General features: G+C 35.2%; 1 protein-coding gene across 1 annotated transcript in view; it reads right to left on the reverse strand.

Annotated features, from left to right (window-relative positions):
• LMNTD1 (lamin tail domain containing 1) overlaps positions 1-19,737 on the reverse strand; it is a 45,233-nt gene extending 25,496 nt beyond the window's left edge. The window contains exons 1-2 of the mRNA XM_082666762.1: positions 19,654-19,737; positions 16,753-16,951 (exon numbers count right to left, since the gene is read on the reverse strand). Of these exons, the coding sequence (XP_082522888.1) occupies positions 16,753-16,916 (164 nt within the window). The 5' untranslated portion in view covers positions 16,917-16,951; positions 19,654-19,737. The remainder of the gene's footprint in view (positions 1-16,752; positions 16,952-19,653) is intronic.
• Between the last annotated feature and the right edge of the window lie 919 nt (positions 19,738-20,656).

Consider the following 20,656-nt stretch of genomic DNA (forward strand, 5'->3'; position numbering starts at 1 on the left):
GGTTGCATTTTTACTTTTCTTGAAATAATAAAGCATAATATGCCGAAAATGTTGCTTTTTTCCTTCCATCTTCAATATTAAAATGGCCACACAAAAATTCACCAATTTTGACGTCTTTTTTTAAATGCATGCTTATATGACAGCTGTCACATACAATCTAACAAAATTGTTTTGAATGAAGTTAAAGACAACTAAGTGCTACTAGAGTCATCTTACGGAAAAAAAACGAATGAAACTTTTGGCCAACCCAATAAGCCATGAAATCCCTTTGGTGGGTTAGGGACATAACTTTAAAAATGAAATATACCCCTACCAATAATAGGAACCAATACTTATGATGTGCCAGGCACTTTTAAGATATTATCAATAAATCTATGATTTCATATCTATAATTCCGAAATGCAAACATATCTGAAAAACCAAAAGATTCTTAAAAAAACACACTTAAAGCAAAATCTGACCTGAATTCCTTTGGTGGCAAAACCTGACCTGAAACTGAGGACAGGCTAGTTACTGTCTTCATTCATGATTTGTGTAACTATTCATAAATTTGGCTGTGGAAAGATTACTGTTTGATTTTGGATACTTCTCCAAGCCCTATTGGGGTGTTACGTAATATGTGTTCTAGTCACCATATTACTTTCTTAAAATCCTCCAAATTCTGAATTTGGAAACATGTAAGTCTCCAAATGTTTTGGTAAAGGCATTGTGGACTGGTAGTTACTTATTTAATTCTCACAAAAGGCTACATATTTCTTATTGAAGTTCACCATAAAAAATTTGGAAAAAACTGTATTACCTCATTTAATTCTCACAACAACCCAGTGAGACAGGTACTATTTTTAGTCCAACTTTATAGAAAAGGAAACTGAGGTTTAGAGAGATTAACTGCCATGTCCAAGTTCTCTCAATAAATGTCAGTTCTTGTTCTTCTTTGCAACTAGTAAAATCTCAAAGAAGTTTGATCCAACCATTCAAATTGTTTAAATTTTGTATACACCCTGGTGGTTGAGCACTGCTAGAAGATACACACACATACACACACACACACACACACACACACACACACACACACACAGTATAGACTGCTGCCAGCAAATGAATTAGTGGCCTCCAGCCACATGTGGGCCCTTAGCGATTGGCAGCAAACTGTGTTCTTCATGAGCTGAGCCAGCACCTTCTGTCATTCCCTCAACAACATTCAAATCCCTGCCTCACATCTCCAGTTTTATTGTCAGAAAATGATCTCACTAAGAAAATAGAGCCATCAGAAAGAAGTGTGTTTTCCTGCTTTCCACTTAGATGCAGGTTCACCCATGCCCACACTGACCTCTTCGTTCTAGCCACCTCGTTTCAGTGCAAGAGGAACCCTTCTCCCATCTAAAGTGAAACTCTGCTTACCACCTCCTGCTGCTGCTTTGGTGTTTCAGTCTCATTCATTTTTCTCCTTTCACACCAACCTCTCCCTCTAGACTGCCTCTTTCCCCCAAATATGTACATATCTTCCAAGTGCTATAACCTTAAAAAAGAAAAACACAATCCTCCTCTGGCTTCCACTTCCTACTGCCATCACAACCGAGCTTTTGGAAAGACTACGGCATGAGTTCTTCATCTCTTATTCACTCCCTCAACCCACGACCATATATTTCTGCCTTAGACCAAGATGATTAGGCCCTCTTAAATTGGTCATCAATCAGTAAATTGAGTGGTAACTTTTCAGTCTCTGTCTTTTTTTAAATAGAGGTATAATTGACATATAACATTATATTAGTTTGGGGTGTACAACATAATGATTCAGTATTTGTATATAAGGCAAAATGATCACCACAATAAATCTAGTTAACAACATTGATCACCATATATAGTTACAATTATTTTTTCTTGTGAGGACAACTGTTAAGATCTACTCTCCTAGCAACTTTCAATACAATACAGTATTAGTAACTGTGGTCTCCATTCTGTACATTACATCCCAATGACTTATTTATTTTAGAAATGGAAATCTGTACTTTTTGACCCCCTTCTCCCATTTTGCCCACTCCCCACCTCTTGCTTCTGGCAACCAATCTGTTCTCTGTATCGATGAGTTCTTTTTTTTTTTTAGCTTTCATTGATAAGTGAGATCATATGGTATTTGTCTTTCTCTGACTTATTTTACTTAGCACAATGCCTTCAAGGTCCATCCATGTTGTTGCAAATGGCAAGATTTAATTCTTTTTTTATGGCTGAATAATATTGCATTTTATATTTATACCACATTTTATTTACCAATCGTCCATTGATGGACACTTAGGTCGTTTCCATATCTTGGCTATTGTAAATAATGCTGCAGTGAATATGGTGGTGCATATATCTTTTTGAATTAGAGGTTTTGCTTTCTTCAGATAAATACACAAAAGTGGAATTGCTGGATTATATGATAGTTCTGTTTTTAATTTTTTGAGGGACTTCCATACTGTTTTCCATAGTGGTTCAATTTACATTCCCACCACTCAGTCTTTGTCTTAATGTCTCTGTGATACCTGCCTCTGCCAGACAGGTCCTTCTCTCCTTGTTTCCCCAAGTCCACTGTTTTTCTTCTACCAGTCTGGTTGCTCCTTTATAGTCTCTTTTTCAGATTTCTCTTCCTTCATCCATTTCTCAGACGTGAATCCCTGGGATTCTGCCCTTAACCCTCTTTTATTCCCATCACACTCTATACACGTGATATCACCCACAAACAGGGTTTTCAGCAACCATTAATACACTGATGACTGCTAAATCTAAATCCTTTTCCTGCTGAGCTTCAGACCCATAGACCCCGTAGAAAGAAAGACCCCAAAGATACCTCTAAATCAACATGCTCCAAAATGAATTCATCATTTTAGAAAAGTAGAAAACCTATTCCAGGAAATTTCATCATCATTTATCCTGTTGGCCACGCCTGAAACTTCTATTACTTTCCTGCTGTCTTATCCTTCTTGCCTTATCTGTGATGATGTTCTATTAATATTACTCTTTAGTATCTTCTGTATATAGTGCCTTCTCTCCATCCCTATTGCTGCTGTCTTCATTAGATCCCAATGACTTGTTTGTGATGATGTTCTATTAATATTACTCTTTAGTATCTTCTGTATATAGTGCCTTCTCTCCATCCCTATTGCTGCTGTCTTCATTAGGCTCTCATCACCTCTGTGTCACAGTGTAACAGTGTCTTAACTGGTTTCTCCAGTCTTGCTCCCTCCTAACCATTCAACATTTTGCTTCCAGAGCAATCTTTGTACAAGGATAAATCCTTCAAAGTCTGACCATTTCTTTCTAGAGAAAACACCAATGTCACAGCATGGAAACAAGGCCCTACGTAATCTATCAGCCTCTTTAATTTCTTTTTTTCCCTACTTCCTATCTTTGCTTAAATTGCAAAACCACAAGAATTTCTCACAAGACTTGTGATAATTCATGTCATTGCATGCTTCACCCATTGCCTGTGCATGCGCTATTCCTTCTTCTTGTTCCACAACACTTGAAATTTTCAGACTTCTTAATACTTAATATCTTGGGTACAAAATATCTCATTGTTATTTTAACTTGATTTTCCCTGTTTATAGTGCAGCTGAGTAAGCTACTTATTGGCTACTCAGTTTTCTTTTGAAAATTGTCTTTCATATAATTTAGTCCATTTCTATAGGGTTGTTCTACATTTTTATGATGGATTTATAGGATAGTATTTAAATATATACAGAAATTTTTGAAAGAACTGTGTGGTAATAAGTGGGTATTATCCATGTTAAGTTGCTATGTTGGTAATAACTTCCTATGACAGCAAGAGAAAACTAACATATGCTTCTTATGAATTGTAGAATCACAGTGCTAAAAATATTGCCTGCAGTTTTGGTCTCAATGCCCTCACCAGAGATTTATTCCAGAGTTTTCTGTTTTCTATTTTTCTGTTGATAAACCAGCTACCAATCTTTTTGTTGTTCCTTTGAAGGTAAGTGTCCTTTTTCTCTGGCTAAGATTTTCCTTACAACTGTTTTAGAAGTTTTTCTACATCATACCTAAGGTTTTGTTTTTTTTTTTGTCCCCTACGTTTTCTCTTGCTGGGAGTTGGTAGTGTTGTTTGTACCTGTGGCTTGATGTATTTCATTTTTGGGAAAATTCTCTGCCAGTATTTCCACCAATACTGTTCTACCTCAGTCCTTCTCTACTCTCCTTAGTGACTTCAATTACAAGCATTTAGATTTTTAAAAATCTTGCCCTAAGTTTTCCTTATGCTTGTTTTTTCTAATCTCTTTGCTCTCTATAATTCAGCCTGGATGTTTTCTTCTGAGAATGTTCCGGTTCAATAATTCTCTCTTCTGTTGCATCAAATATATTGTTAAACTCATCTACTTTTGAAATAGTAATTTCTGTTATTGGATTTTTTTTCTAGAATTTCCTACTGATTCTTTTATTTTTAGTTTCCAGTTCTATGCTAAAAACTTTTCTTGTCATTTAATTCCTTGACTATTTTAGTCAAGGTTATTTAAAAATCCCTGTCAGATAACCATAATATCTGGATCACCTAGGCCTGTTTTTATTGTCCATTTTTAATCTTAGTTTTGGGTCAACTTTTATTGTTTGTATGCCTTGTTATTTTTGACTTAGTGCCTAGTATGATAGATTAAACATTGCAGAGGTAATTTAAAGCTATGTATAATTTTTTCTTGATCCAGAGAGGATTTACTTTAACTTCTGGCAGCCATCTACATTGGGGGGAAACCACTTTAATCCAATCAGGGTGTGAAATAATTTGACACTAGGCTTTGGCCCCAATTAGGCTGGTTTATTTTGAAGATAGCCTTAATACTGTGTGTACCTTTGAAGTTACAACTGAAAGCCTGGGGTGTTTATCAATGACCCTCCTTCTTGACAGGCCCTGAATCAAGCCAATTTTTATTCACCCAGTCCCGTGAGACTGCCAAAATCTTTGAATAACTTCTCAGCCTCTTAGCTGCTGCTTTCAAATTGACAACTGTTTTGAGGAGAAAAGTGGCTCCAAATGTCAGGTTATCACTCTGAGTTTCCTCTCCTAGAAGAGGACTTGTGAGAATATAAGATGTAAAATCTATGAAATCTTTATGTATTTATTTATTTATTTGGTTGTGCCGGATCTTAGTTGTGGCAAGCGGGCTCCTTAGTTGTGGTTCATGGGCTCCTTAGTTGCAGCTCACTGGCTCCTTAGTTATGGCACATGGCTCCTTAGTTGTGGCATGAGAACTCTTAGTTGCAGCATGCGTGTGGGATCTAGTTCTCTGGCCAGGGATCGAACTGGGGCCCCCTGCATTGGGAGTGTGGAGTCTTAACCACTGTGCCACCAGGTAAGTCCCAATCTATGAAACCTTGATCTACACTACCAAACTGCCTTCAGTGGTCTCACTTTATACCCATACTACATTGTATGAGGTTGCCTGTTTTGTAGAGAGGTTCACTTTTGAGCAATGTATATACCTGTTCCTTTCTTTTACATTACTGTTATGGTTTTTACTAAATTGTAGATATAACATTTTTACTCTTATAGAATAGCCCTAGAATTTCTCTATGTCATCCTCATTCTAGTGTTAACTGAAATCTCTGTGGGATGTTTTTATTTTTTGACAGAATTCCTTTTTGTTTTTGAGACTTGCTTTTTCTGCCTGGGAAGATGAGCAGTAGTTTGAGTTTTTCTTTTAACCAGATGACTCTAGAATAGCTCAGTTATCTCTTTGTTATCATATATGTAATTGGATATGTACAGTTGCTTTTCAAAAACATTTCATTATTCAAGTGAAACGTTTATTCATTCATGTTAAATTTTTTATTTTATGCATATAAGTAGAATAAATTAGCTTGTCTGAAAGAAAAAATACCATTGTTCATATCAGGGCTAGCCACTTCATTTGCCTTCCTTTTGATATAAGGCCAAAAGTTACAGGAAAATACTTCACATAATACATGGAAATTCACTGAGCCAGGGCTGTTAATCTGCTATCACACAACCTTCTGTAGTTATCTTTTTTTTCTTCCCTGTAAGCCTTCCCATTTTTCCTTAGTAGGAAAATGACTTGAAACCTCTAAGTTGTGACGGGCTGAGTGTAGAGTGATGTACCAATCATTCTGTCAGTAGCCTTTGCATGGTCTTGATTTATAGAGATTGAAAAGACAAATGGCTATATCACTTCTTTAAAAATGACAATTTTTCGTTATTTAAGCTCTGATTTTTCTAGTTGTTGTAGTCTACTTGATAGCTCCATGCTACTTTACTTATCTTACTTTAGATTTTTGCTACTCTAAAGTTTATTAAACTTATCTTTAGCATTTCAGTTCTTCCAATATGCATCTACCTAACATTATCTATGAAAATTGGCACCTGTGTTTATAGTTGCCATTAACACATGGAAAGACAAAGACCACATGATCACACTTTTTAATCAGATTCAGAAAAAGTATTTGACAAAATTCAACATCTTTTCACTATAAAAACTCTCAAAAAATAGGTAAAGAAGGACCATACCTCAGCACAATAAAGGACATATATGAAAAGCCCACAGCTAACACAATCAATGAGGAAAAACTTCCTCTAAGATCCACAACAAGGCAAGGATGCCTATTCTCACCACTGCTATTCATCTTAGTACTGGAAGTCCTACCCAGAGCAATCAGGAAAGAAAAAGAAACAGAAGGTGCCAAATTAGAAGGGAATAAGTGAATTATCTGTTTGCAGATGACATGATCATATAGGTAAAAAACCCTAAGAACACCACAAAACAAATTCAGTAAATTGTAGGATGCGAAAATCAACATACAAAAATCAGTGGCATTTCTGTACACTAACAATGAACTAACCAAAAGGGAAATTAAGAAAACGATCCCATTTACATTAGCAACAAAAGAACAAAATACTTAGGCAATAACTTAACCAAAAAAATGAAAGATTTATACACTGAAAACTACAAAACACTGGTGAAGGAAATTTAAAAAGACACAAATAAATGGAAAGACATTCCATGTTCATGGATTGGAAGAAGTAATGTTGTCAAAATGTTCATACCAGTCAAAGTGATTTAGAGATTCAATGCAATCCCCATCAAAATCCCAATGGCATTTTTAAACAGAAGCTGTAAAAAAAAAAAAAAAATCCTAAAATTTATGTGAAACTACAAAAGACCCCAAATAGCCAAAGCATTCTTGAGCAAGAATAAAGCTGGAAGTATGACACTTCCTGACTTCAAATTATATTATAAAGCTAAAGTAACTAAAACAGTGTGGTACCAGCATTAAAAAAGACATATAGACCAATGGAACAGAATAGAGAACCCAGAAACAAACCCACACATTTATGGTCTACTGCTCTTCAACAGGAGTGCCAAGAGATGGGGAAAGAATAGTCTCTTTAATAAGTGCTGGAAAAGTGGATATCCACATGCAAAAAATGAAATTGGACCTCTATCACACACCATACACAAAAATCAACTCAAAGTGGGTTAAAGACTTAAAGGTAAGGCTCAAAACCATAAAACTCCTATAAGAAAATATGGGGGAAAACCTTCTTGACATTCGTCTTGACAATAATTTCTTAGCTAACACACCAAAAGCACAGGTGAGAAAAGCAAATATAGAAAAATGGGATTACCTCAATTTAAAAAGCTCCTGCACAGCAAAGGAAACAATCAACAAAATGAAAAGGCAACCTACAAAATGGGAAAAAATATTTGCAAATCATATATTTGATAAGGGGTTAATATCTAAAATATATAAGGAACTCACACAACTCAATAGCAAAATATCAAATAATGCAAATAAAAAATGGGAAAGGACCTGAATAGACATTTTCCCAAAGAAGATATGTGAATGGCCAACAGGTACATAAAAAGGGGCTTAACATTACTAATCACAGGGAAACACAATCAAAACCACAATGAGATATCACCTCACACCTGTAAGAATAGCTGTTATCAAAGAGACAACAATAAGTATTGGCGAAGATGCAGAGAAAAGGGAACCCTGTGCACTGTTGGTGGGAATGTAAATTGATGCAGTGCTATGGAAAACAGTGTGGAGGCTCTTCAAAAGATTAAAAATAGAACTACCATATGATCCAGCAATCCCACTTCCAGGTATTTGAAGGAAATAAAATTACCATTTGTTGAGTTATCTGCACCACCATGTTCATTGCAGCATTATTCACAATAGCCAAGATACAGACACAAAGTGTCCATTGACAGATGAATGGATAAAGTGAATGTGGTATTTATTTTATAAATACAGTTGATTATTGAACAGTGCAGGGGTTAGGGGTGCCGACCACACACACAGTGGAAAATCAGCATATAACTTTATAGTCTGCCCTCCATATCCATGATTCCACATCCACGGATTCAGCCAAACACAGATCATGTAGTACTGGAGTATTAATTGAAAAAATTCCACCTATAAGTGAACCCAAGCAGTTCATACCTGTGTTGTTCAAGAGTCAGCTGTATATATATATATATATATATATATATATATACACACACATACACACACACACACACACACACACACACACACACATATATGTAATGGAGTATTATTCAGCCATAAAATGAAGGACGACCTGCCATTTGTGACAACATGGATGGATGTTGAGCACATTATGCTAAGTGAAATAAATCAGACAGAGAAAGACAAATACTCTATGATCTCACTTATATGTGGAATTTTAAAAAGCTGAATTCATATAAACAGAAATTAGAACAGTGTTTGCCAGAGGATAGAAGGTAGGGGAAATGGGGGAAATATTGGTCAAAGGATAAAAACTTCCAGTTATAAGATGAATAATTTCTGGGAATCTTATGAACAGCATGGTGACTATAGTTAAAAATACGGTATTATATACTTGAAAATTGCTAAGACAGTAGACAGTGGATCTTAAATGTTCTCACCAGAAAAAAAAAAAAGGTAATTATGTGAAGGATGTGTTAACTAATTTTATTACAGTAATCATTTCACAATACATATGAGTATCAAATCATTATGTAAGTTACACAATGTTATTTGTCAATTATATCTCAATAAAAACCCCCAAAAGACAAAAAAATGAAGTTGTACGTCTTAAATATATGCAATTATGTCAATGATATCTCAATAAAACTGTCTAAAAAAAGTGAAAGAAGAAATGGTTATAAGCAGATCCATACTACAAAAAATGTTAAAGGAAGTTCTTTTCAGGTACTAGCATAATTAAAATGGATGGAAATATAATTTATAGATCAAAAAAATAAACAAAACAAAACAAACAAAAAGAACTAAAAAGCAAAGAAAAGCAGTGAAAATACATAAGGGTAAATATATAATATTTTTCTTATCATTTAAATTTCTTTTAAAAATTGATTATTTAAGCCAAAATAACTATGGAGTATGGGATTTACACCATATGTAGAAGTAAAATACGTGACAGCAGAAGCACAATGGCTGGGAAAAGAGAAATGAAATTATAGTATTCTAAGGCTCTTATACTATTTGTGAAGTGGTAAAATATAAGATGAGGGTAGTCTGTAATAGGCTCAAGATGTATCCTATAAACCTGGAAGGAACCCCTAAAATAAAAGAGTTATAGCTAATCAGCCAACAATGGAGATAAAATGGAATATAAATAATGATTAATTTCAAAGAAGACAGAAAAAGAAGAAAGAGAGAACAGAACAGTTGGGACAAATAGAAAATGAACAACAAGATAATAGAATTAATCAACCATATTAAAAATTACTTTAAATCTAAATTGTTTAAATGCCCAAATTAAAAGACAGAGATTGTCAGAAGATGAAAGAGCAAGCCTACTGCATTCTACCTGTCGATACAAAACGTAATATTAAATATAAAGACACAAATAGGCTAAAAGTAAAAGGATAAAAAAAGATATACCATGTTAACACTAGTAAAAGAAAGCTGGAATGCCTATATTGATATTAGACATAGTAGATTTCTGAGCAAAGAATAATGCCATGGATAAAGAAGTTTATTTCATAATGATATAGACATCAATTCTATGTTGGAAGAAGATATAACAATCCTAAATGTTTATACACCTAAAAACAGGGCTTCAAAATACATGAAACTAAAACTGATAGAACTGCAAGAAGAAATCAATGAATCCACAATTATAGTTGGAAATTTTAACACCCCTTTTTCAATAATTGATGGACAGAAAATCAACAAAAAAGACAATAGACTTAACACCATCAATCAATTTGACCTGATCAATATTTACAAAACACTCCACTCAACAATAAATATATTTACCAAAACATTTACCAGGATAGACAATATCTGCTATAAAGCAAGTCTCAATACATTTAAAAGGACTCAAGTCATATAAATTATGTTCTTTGACCACTATGAAACCGAATTAGAAATCAGTAACAAAAGATATCTGGAAAATCATCAGAACTGGAAAAGTCTGTAAAATATTTGGGAGCTAAATAATAGACTTCTTATTACTCAAGGATCAAAGAAGAAATAAAAATGGAAACTAGAAACTATTTTGATGCCACAGCTAAGTGCTGAATCTTGGGAAGACTATCCCTGGGAGAGGACTCAATCTAGCTATGCAGAGATAGCAAGGAGAGCCTGGAGTGTGTTCCGGGTGGAGCAGCGGTGGCCACTGTCAGCACACTCAGGAGTACACAGCAGCTCTCCCGGTGAGAGTGCCCTGGGCTCTGCCCACTCCATACTGCAGCTTAGCACTAGATCTGGGTCCTGGAAGAAGACTGCCACAGAGGCAGCCCAGATCTCAGGCAGCAGCTGAACCACCTCAATTCCTGCAGCCACAATACCTCAACCCCCAGCCCCAGCCTACTTCACATCACAGCTTTGCACTAGATTTAGGACAAACACAACAAAGAAAGGTAAGTGACCTTGGTGCTGCTTCTGATCAGAACCGTGGACACCTACACAAGCAGTGCATAGGTCCTCTGTGACTGCACAGACCTCATTGCTTCAGCAATCACCTCCTTTGGGGCAGGGCGTGCACTCAAGGGCAACAGAGTCTGATTGAACCTGATCCTCAGGGCTTCTGCTCCAACAACTGGGAAGTAGACCCTGCTCCTGACAGGGCAGCAACAGCCATGGACCAGAGAGTAAGTCCAGCCTCACAACCTGCACAGGCTCTACACACTACAACACCAACCACACCCCTATCAAGGGGATAATGGCCAGCACACCTTTAGGAAAGACATGGCAAATGTCCATATCAAAAGCAGTCATCACACCAAAAACGCTGGACACACAATGTCTACACAGGGATGTTCCCACATAAAAACACCTCTTCAAGTGATGTTCAACACCACAGCAATCAGACAAGAAAAATTGAAAGGGAAGAAGGTAAAACTGTCAGTATTGCAGATGACATTATACTCTATATGGAGTCTCCACACAAAAACTATTAGAACTAATGAATGAATTCAGCAAGGTAGCAGGATACAAGATTAATATACAGAAATTTCTTGCATTTTTATACACTAATAATAAAGTAACAGAAAGAGAAATTTAAAAATCTTATTTCAAATCTTGTCAAAAAGAATAAAATACTTAGGAATAAACTTAACCAAGGAGGTAAAAGACCTATATGCTGAAAAATATAACACAGTGACAAAGGAAAGTGCAGAAGATTCAAAGAAATGGAAAGATATATGATGTTTTTGGATAGGAAGAATTAATATTATTAAAATGGCCATAGTACCCAAAGCAATTTACAGATTTAATGCAATCGCTATCAAAATACCGTGACATTTTTTTCAGAACCAGAGCAAATATCCTAAAACTTATATGGAATCACAAAACCCCAGAATTGCCAAAGCGATACTGAGGAAAAAGAACAAAAGCTGGAAGTGTAACTCTTCCACACTTCGGACTGTACTACAAACCTGCAGTAATCAAAACTGTGGTATTGGCACAAAAACAGACTTATGGATCAATGCAACAAGATAGAGAGCCCAGAAATAAACCCACACACCTATTATCAATTAATGTACGACAAAGGAAAGAAGAATATACAATGGAGAAATGACCATCTCTTCAACAAGTGTTGTTGGGAAAGCTGGACAGCTAAAGCTGGATGTAAATCAATGAAATTAGAACATTTCCTCACACCATATGCAAAAGTAAAGTCAAAATTGTTTAAAGACCTAAATGTAAGACATGACACCATATAACTCCTAGAAGAGAACATAGGCAGAACATAATTTAACATAGGTTGTAGCAATATTTTCTTAGATCAGTCGCCCAAGGCAAAAGAAATAAAAGCAAAAGTAAACAAATGGGACATAACCAAACTTAAAAGCTTTTACACAGCAAAGGAAACCATCAACAAAACGAAAAGACAACCTATGGAATGGGGGAAAACAATTGCAAATGATGCAACCAACAGGGGGTTAATATCCAAAATGTATAAGCAGCTCATACAACTCAATAGTGAAGAAACAAAAAACTACATCCAAAAATGGGTGAAGACCTAAACAGACATTTTTCCAAAGAAGACACATGAAAAGATGCTCAACATCGCTAATTATTAGAGAAATGCAAATCAAAACCACAATGGGGAATCACCTCACACCTGTCAGAATGGCTATCATTAAAAAGTCTACAAATAATAAATGATGGAGAGGGTGTGGAGAAAATAAAACCCTCCTGCTGTTGGTGGGAATGTAAATTGGTGCAGCCACTATGGAAGACAGTACAGAGGTTCCTTCAAAACTAAAAATAGAGCTACCATATGATCCAGCAATCCCACTCCTGGGCATATATCTGGAAAATGTGGAAACTCAAATTTGAAAAGATACATGCACCCCAATGTTCATAGTAGTACTATTTACAATAGCCAAGGGATGGAAACAACCCAAGTGTCCATCAACAGAGGAGTGGATAATGAAGATGTGGTATATATATATATATATATATATATATATATATATATATATATACACAATGGAATATTACTCAGACATAAAAATGAATGAAATATTGCCATTGGCAGCAACATGGATGGACCAAGAGAATTTTATACTTAGTGAAGTAAGTCAGAGAAAGACAAATAATATATCACATGTGGGATCTAAAAAATAATACAAATGAATCTATATACAAAACAGAAAGAGACTCACAGATATAGAAAACAAACTTATGGTTATCAAGGGGAGAGGGAGGGCAGGGGAGGGACAAATTAGGAGTATGGGATTAACAGATACAGACTACTACACCTAAAATACATAAGCAACAAAAATTTACTGTATAACACAAGGAATTCACTATCTTGTAATAATCTATAATGGAATATAATAAAAAATGAATCACTATGCTACACACCTGAACCTAACAAAATATTGTAAATCAACTCTACTTAAATTTTAAAAAAAAGGTACTTTGAAGTGAATGAAAATGAAAATAAAACACATCAAAATTTGTGGGATTCCACTAAAAGCTGTAGTTAGGGGAAATTTTACAGTGCTAAATGCTTGTATTAGAAGAGAAAATGTTTTCAAATCAATGATCTCAACTTCCACCTTGAGAAACTAGAAAAAAAAAATGAAACCTGAAGTAGGCAGAAGAAAGGGAATACAGATCAGAATGGAAATCTATGAATAGAAAACAAAGCAAAAAAAATTAGAGAAAATCAATTAAATGAAACACTGATTCTTTGAAGCTCAAGAAAATTGATAACTCTTGAGCAAGATTTATCAGGAAAAAGAGAGAAGACACATACGGCCATTAATAGCAATAAAAAATGTGACATCACTACAGATTCTATAGATACTAAAAGGATAATAAGGGAATATTATGTATAATTTTACAACAATAAATCTGACAACTTAGATGAAATGGACAAATTCCTTGAAAGACACAAACTACTCAAGTTCACTCAAGAAGAAATAGGTAACCGGACTATCTTGACATCTATTTTAAAGAAGTAAAATCTGTAGGTGAAAACCTTCTCACAAAATAACTCCAGGCCCAGATGGCTTCACTGATGAATTCTATAAAATATTTAAGGAAAAAATAATATTACTTCTACACAAACTCTTCTAGAAAGTAAAGGAGGAGGGAATATATCCCAACTCATTTAATGAGTTGAGTATTACCCTGATACCAGGGCAGACAAAGACATTAACAGGTAAAGAAAACTACAGGCCAGTATTCTTCACAAACATAGATACAGAAATTTGAAACAAAATTTTAGCCAATTGAATTCAACAATATATGAAAAAGATAAACATTCTGACCAAGGGAGGTTTATTCTAAGGGTGCGGGACTACTTTAACGTTTAAGAAATAAAAAATCATATGATCATCTCAACAGATGTATAAAAAGCATTTGACAAAATCCAGCATTCATTCATATATTCATTGCCACAGATCAAATATTCTGAATCAGAATCCTGTCACTCCTTTGTTTGAAACTTTCCCATTGCTTCCCATTGCCCATAGTGAAGTCTACATTGTCTGGTATTCAACGCTCACTGTGATCTGTCTCCAACCCTGACGCCTACAACCCTGTTATACCTCTTCATGCACTGCTCAGTACATCCATGCTTATACTCATATCTGATCTTAGCTTTTCTGCCTCCCTCATTTTGTTTATGTTGCTCCTTTGTTCAGCCCTGGCTGTGCATTAGAATTACCATGGCATTTAAAACAAAAACCAAAAAAACAAAAAATGATGCCCAATTCCACTAGAAATTTTGATTCAAAGAGTCTGGTGTAGAGTCAGGACATTAAAAGCTCCCCTGGTGATTCAATTTTGTGGGTAGAGTTGAAAACCAATGGTCTAGAATATTCTCAGAGACTCCAAATTTGCATATCCAAAATGTACTTATCTTTCCAAGATGTTTTCCATGATAACTCCTTCACAAAATCTTCCCAGACCATCTCTCCTGGGAAGAAAGCTATCCTCTGAATGCCTTATTACTTTACTTGCTTCTCTCTTGATCCTTACCTGAAGGTCTTCATGATCTGTTTGAGTAAAGTTTCTTAAAACCATATTCATAAGTTTTTTTTGAAGTTTTGCTGAAAATAAGTCATCATTTTTAACATGGTAAGTACTGTATGAATAATTTGATGAAGTGCTTTTAGATGGTTGAGAGAACACTTGGGTATTCACTACAATTAAGTGGCAAAGGTGGTTGATTTTAGGAAATCTGACATAAGGGGGAAAAGTTTTCCTTTATGTTTGACCCTTAACTTTGGCTAACAACTTCTTTTAGTCCTCAAACACCCTCTATCAACATATGCTTATCACTAATGGGCAGAAGACGTAAGTATACATTTCTCCAAAGAAGACATATAGATGCCAAAAGGCACACGAAAAGATGCTCATCATCACTAATTATTAGAGAAATGCAAATCAAAACTGCAGTGAGGTACCACTTCACACCGGTCAGAATGGCCATAACTAAAAAGTCTACAAATAATCAATGTTGGAGAGGGTGTGAAGACAAGGGAACCCTCACACACTGTTGGTGGGAATGTAAATTGGTGCAGCCATTATGGAAAACAGTATGGAGATACCTCAAAAAAACAAAAACAGAGTTGCCATATGATCCAGCAATCCCACTCCTGGGCATATATCCAGACAAAACTATAATTCAAAGAGAAACATGCACCCCAATGTTCATAGCAGCACTATTTACAATAGCCAAGCCATGGAAACAACCTAAATGTCCATTGACAGATGAATGGATATAGAAGATGTGGGGTATCTATCTATCTATCTATCTATACATCAGCCATAAAAAAAGAATGAAATAATGCCATATGCAGCAACATGGATGGACTGAGAGATGATCATACTAAGTGAAGTAAGTCAGAAAGAGAAAGACAAATACCATATGGTATCACTTATATGTGGAATCTAAAGTATGACACAAATGAACATATCTATGAAACATAAACAAACTCACAGACATAGAGAACAGACTTTTGGTTGCCAAGGGGGAGGAGGGGTGGGGGAGGGAAGGATTCGGAGTTTGGGATTTGCAGATGCAAACTAGTATACATAAGATGGATAAACAACAAGGTTGTACTGTATAGCACAGGGAACTATATTCAGAATCCTGTGATAAATCATAATGGAAAGAATATGGAAAAGAATGTATATATATGTATAACTGAGTCACTTTGCCGTATACCTGAAATTAACATGACATTGCAAATCAACTATACTTCAATAAAATTTTTTTAAAATGTGTGTTTATTACTAAAAATTCACAATTTAATCTGTTGTTTGTGCAACAAGAAAAACAGGGTTAAGTAAATGCATAGATGCGTCAGCTTTTATTTTAGTTCTAATATCAACTTTCTTCCTGATCAATTCTTGTTTTCTACAGATACTAATAACCATAAAAATGGATCAGTAAGTTATAAATCCATCTTTTTCCTTCTGTCTTGAACTCAAGACAGATAGGAAAGAATTCTAAATCCATCTGATTGATTTGCCAATAATGAAAATTTTCTTGAATAATTGAGTTAACTTTATTGGTAAGCCTTATGTAGTGCTGTTTTCTCTGGCATCTTTGAAGAATTAACTTTCCTTGTTTGGTTCCCTAGAAAGTTATATTGATTCCTTTTAACTGCCCAGAATATGAAACAGTTATATTTTAATGGATTGCTTAGGGTCTTAGATGAGATCATGGATCTAACGACAGTTTAGAACTTTATTTCCTACTAATTTATTACTCCTACCCCAATAGAAGATATTAAATAATTCAAATAGAGTATTTACCTGGATCTAGATTGGCCCACTTCTTCAAGAATCATAGAAAAGTGCTTCCAAGTTTTCTTGGTGGGGAATGAGTGCATGACAAGTTTCTTTGAATCACCAAACAAAGATAGGAAATAATCTTCCCCTTCCCCAACCACAGCTAGCTGAGAAGCAAGCACCGGCATAGTGTGTTTCTTTGGAATTTTGAAGTTGTTGAGTCCTTTCAAAGAAACCAAAGAAGGAAACAATAGAGAGAGAAGTAAATAAAAGATTAGAAGAAACCAAAGCTACTATCTTTATTCTTTGCTTCTACAAAATGATATTCTTTATACTTTTTACTGTCACAGTCAAACTAAGTGAGGATAGTTCGAAGCTTTAAACCAGTCTATAAAATAACCAGTGATTATTTTTAGTGATACTCAATTCCTAGAGATTACTGCAGTTATCTTAAACTATCAATTGTATCATCAGCATAATTACAATTTAACTGATTAAGTTGTACTACAAGCATCATAAGTTTTTGAGTAGGTAAAACATTTGAGTTTCTCAAATTTGGTACACTATATGTAAGTACAACTTTATTCTAGTTTGTATTAGCTTTTCTCCCCAAATTGCTACTCATAAATTAAAGTCTCAAATGAGTCCTTTCCTACCTGTATTTTGCCAGGTAAAGACTTAAATTTCCTCTCATTAACTAAAATACTTTATTAAAAAGATAAAGTAATGCTTAATCAGATTCTTGTAACCTCTTACTCTTTTAAAATTCTCAGTAGTAAGATTCAAATACAAAATAAGTTTCAAGATTTTGCATAGAAAGAATCATGCTGGATAAATCTAATTATGTATCTGCAAAGAGAGAGTAACAGTACAGACAGGCATCATGATGAAATAGATAGAGCAATGTGTCTTGGATTTAGACACATCTGTACCCCAGCTCTGTCACTTACTAAGCCAAATGATTTAAACCTTCCAATTCTCAGTTTTCCTGAAAATAAAATAAGGATAATACTACTTTGTGTGAGGCGATGTGAGGATTGAAGATAATATAGGTAAGTGTCTAGCACAGTACCTGGCATTTAGCGGGTACTCAATAAATGATAGCTATTATTGTAGCACAGGGACTTTGGTCAATGTGACCCTGAATCCAAAATCATCAAAGGATTAAGACAATCTAGAGTGTGCTTTATCTTCTTGTGTCTTTAACAAAGCCAAAGCAATGTGAAAGGTGGAAAAAAAAAAACATAGTTCCTAAAGAGGATTCCTCAGAGTATTTTGTTTAGAAGAAATATTTGGAATTAAGTTAGTTCATTCCCATTCAAGTGAGTATTTCCTTAATCTTTAAATTCCTTTGGGGGAAGAGAATATATAGCATCCTTAATAGCTCATCCTGAGGGATGAAAATCTTTGTATTCTAAAAGGAAAGAAGACACACTGATTTTAGTTCCAGTTATTATCTCATCTAGAAATGAAATGAACCAAATGCAACAAGTCTTGGTAGACTCAGCCATGTATCTACAGAGTCAGAACCTACAGTAACTGAAGAAGACTTCATCCCAGCACAACTCTCATCTTGCCAGGCGAAACCAGTATATTTGTTACCCTCCCCCTCAATACTAGGAGCTTTCACAGTTCAACTCAAATATAGAACATATACCATGATGATACAGTGCCAAAGGATGAGAAATATTACCTCCTTAGATATAAAATGTGTATTTTCACTTTTAAGCATATAGATTTTGGTCATTGCTAAAGGTCATTGTGAATTTAGGAGGCTTCTTCAAAAAATGTATCTTAGGCATACAAACAATGAAGCACAGGGAATATGACAATAATGGCAGTAGATCAAAATCCTATATAACACTGTGTCAAAGGCTTAGGAAAATACCAGGAACAAAATGAAATGTAGATAGGAAGGAGCAAGGCTGTAAATGTCCACAGAAGGGTAGAGGAAAATGAAGACATCAGGTAGTCATGGGTGTATTCGTGTTAACAATTTTGAAACTTGTTAGTTGACTGGTAATACAGACCCCAAATCTAGCCTATTCTATGAGAAGGTACTTACAGATACATTCAGATTCACAACAAATTTTATTGAGCACACTTGCTGTGTGCTAGGTGATTTTCATAAATATCTCATTTAATTCTTAGGATAGCCCTGTGAAGCTGATATTTTAATCCCCATTTTGTAGGTGTGGAAAATGGGACTCAGAGATGCTAAATACCTTACTTAATGTCCCATGTTATTGGGACTAGAAAGGGGATTTGAACCTAGGTCCTCTGTTTCCAAGGGCAGTGGTCTTTTCAGTAAACCTTGATAACATACCCTCAGAGTTCCCTAAACATGGTGAGGAACATACACCTCATGGTGTGAGCACTGCTGAGTGCATTGTTGGCAACTGTCAAAACTTTACTGCTGTTTTCATTTTCCTCTTCTCCAAATTCTTTATTGTTTTTCCCTTTTCTCTCCACCATTTTATTACCTACTTTATGTTTCTTCTTTCTCTTATCTACCCATCTTTCGTTACTTAAGCCATAGTCTCCTAAAGCATAACATACATAAGACATTGTTAATCTTCCTGGTAGCATTCAGAGGAAGAGCAGTTAATGCTATACATCAGAATTTTTAATCATTTAGCAATTCTAGAGCATCTAAGTGGTCAACCCATGAATTATTATGATAACTCAAGATATTTTAATCACAGAGATGATGTACTTGGCCACATATGTTTACGTGACTTGAATATGACTCCAGGGCTAGAATCAAGGATGGGCAGAGTCAAGTTATTCTGCATATGACATTAAGAAGTTAGTATTATTGGAGACAAATAATAAAACATCATTCTGGCTTCTAGGCACATAAAGACTCTATTGAACTATATGCTTTAAAAGTAGTCTAAAACACTTGGTACATGTTTTGCTTACCCAAGCTGTCTTCTGATTGGGAATGGCTCACTAGAGCAGGTTTAAGAGGCTTTGGTCCAATTGTTGAAAAAGTTACTCCACTAACTTGAGGGCTGGACAGATAGTAACTGAGAGGTATTTCATTGGATAATGACCATGAACATGGCAGTGTAGTGGTATCTGAATCCGTTGATGTTGGAAAAAAATGTACTACAGATCGCTGTGTCTTTGGGAGATTGTCACATGTGTCTTCAATTCTGTGTACAAAAATTAGTATAATAAACAAAGTGAGAAAGACAAAATGATAGACTGTGAGCACAAGAAGCATTAATTATCATTATTACTCAGGATTTTGCTTTTCAAAGATATTATGCATCTAACACAAGCGCAAGAACATCTTATATTTCTAGTTTTAACAATCTACATAAAACACTTTAGTGTCAAGTCATGCTTTTCTCTTTTCTATTTAAAAATCAATAAACTCCTACTTCAGATAGTTCTGCAAAAGTGTAAATGCTGAAAGAAGAAAATAAAAATTACTATATTCCACCAACTAAAAATTTTACCATTTCCTGCCATGCTTTTTATATTTTATTAAATTTTTTTAATAAATTTTTTATTGAAATATAGTGATTTACAATATTATATTAATTTCAGGTGTACAACATAGTGATTCAATATTTTTTCCTTCCAGGCCTTTTAATGCATTGTTTTTTTTTTTTGCGGTACGCGGGCCTCTCACTGTTGTGGCCTCTCCCGTTGCGGAGCACAGGCTCCAGATGCGCAGGCTCAGCGGCCATGGCTCACGGGCCCAGCCGCTCCGCGGCATGTGGGATCATCCCAGACCGGGGCACGAACCCGTGTCCCCTGCATCGGCAGGCGGACTCTCAACCACTGCGCCACCAGGGAAGCCCTAATGGATTTTTTTCACTCAAAATTGAGACTCTATAAACCATTTATATCCCACTTTTATCACTTATTATATTTCCCCTTTCCATTAACATGAAAAACATGATTATCATTT

This window comes from Grampus griseus (genome assembly GCF_964374135.1).
Source record: "Grampus griseus genome assembly, chromosome: 11".
Classification (NCBI taxonomy): domain Eukaryota; kingdom Metazoa; phylum Chordata; class Mammalia; order Artiodactyla; family Delphinidae; genus Grampus; species Grampus griseus.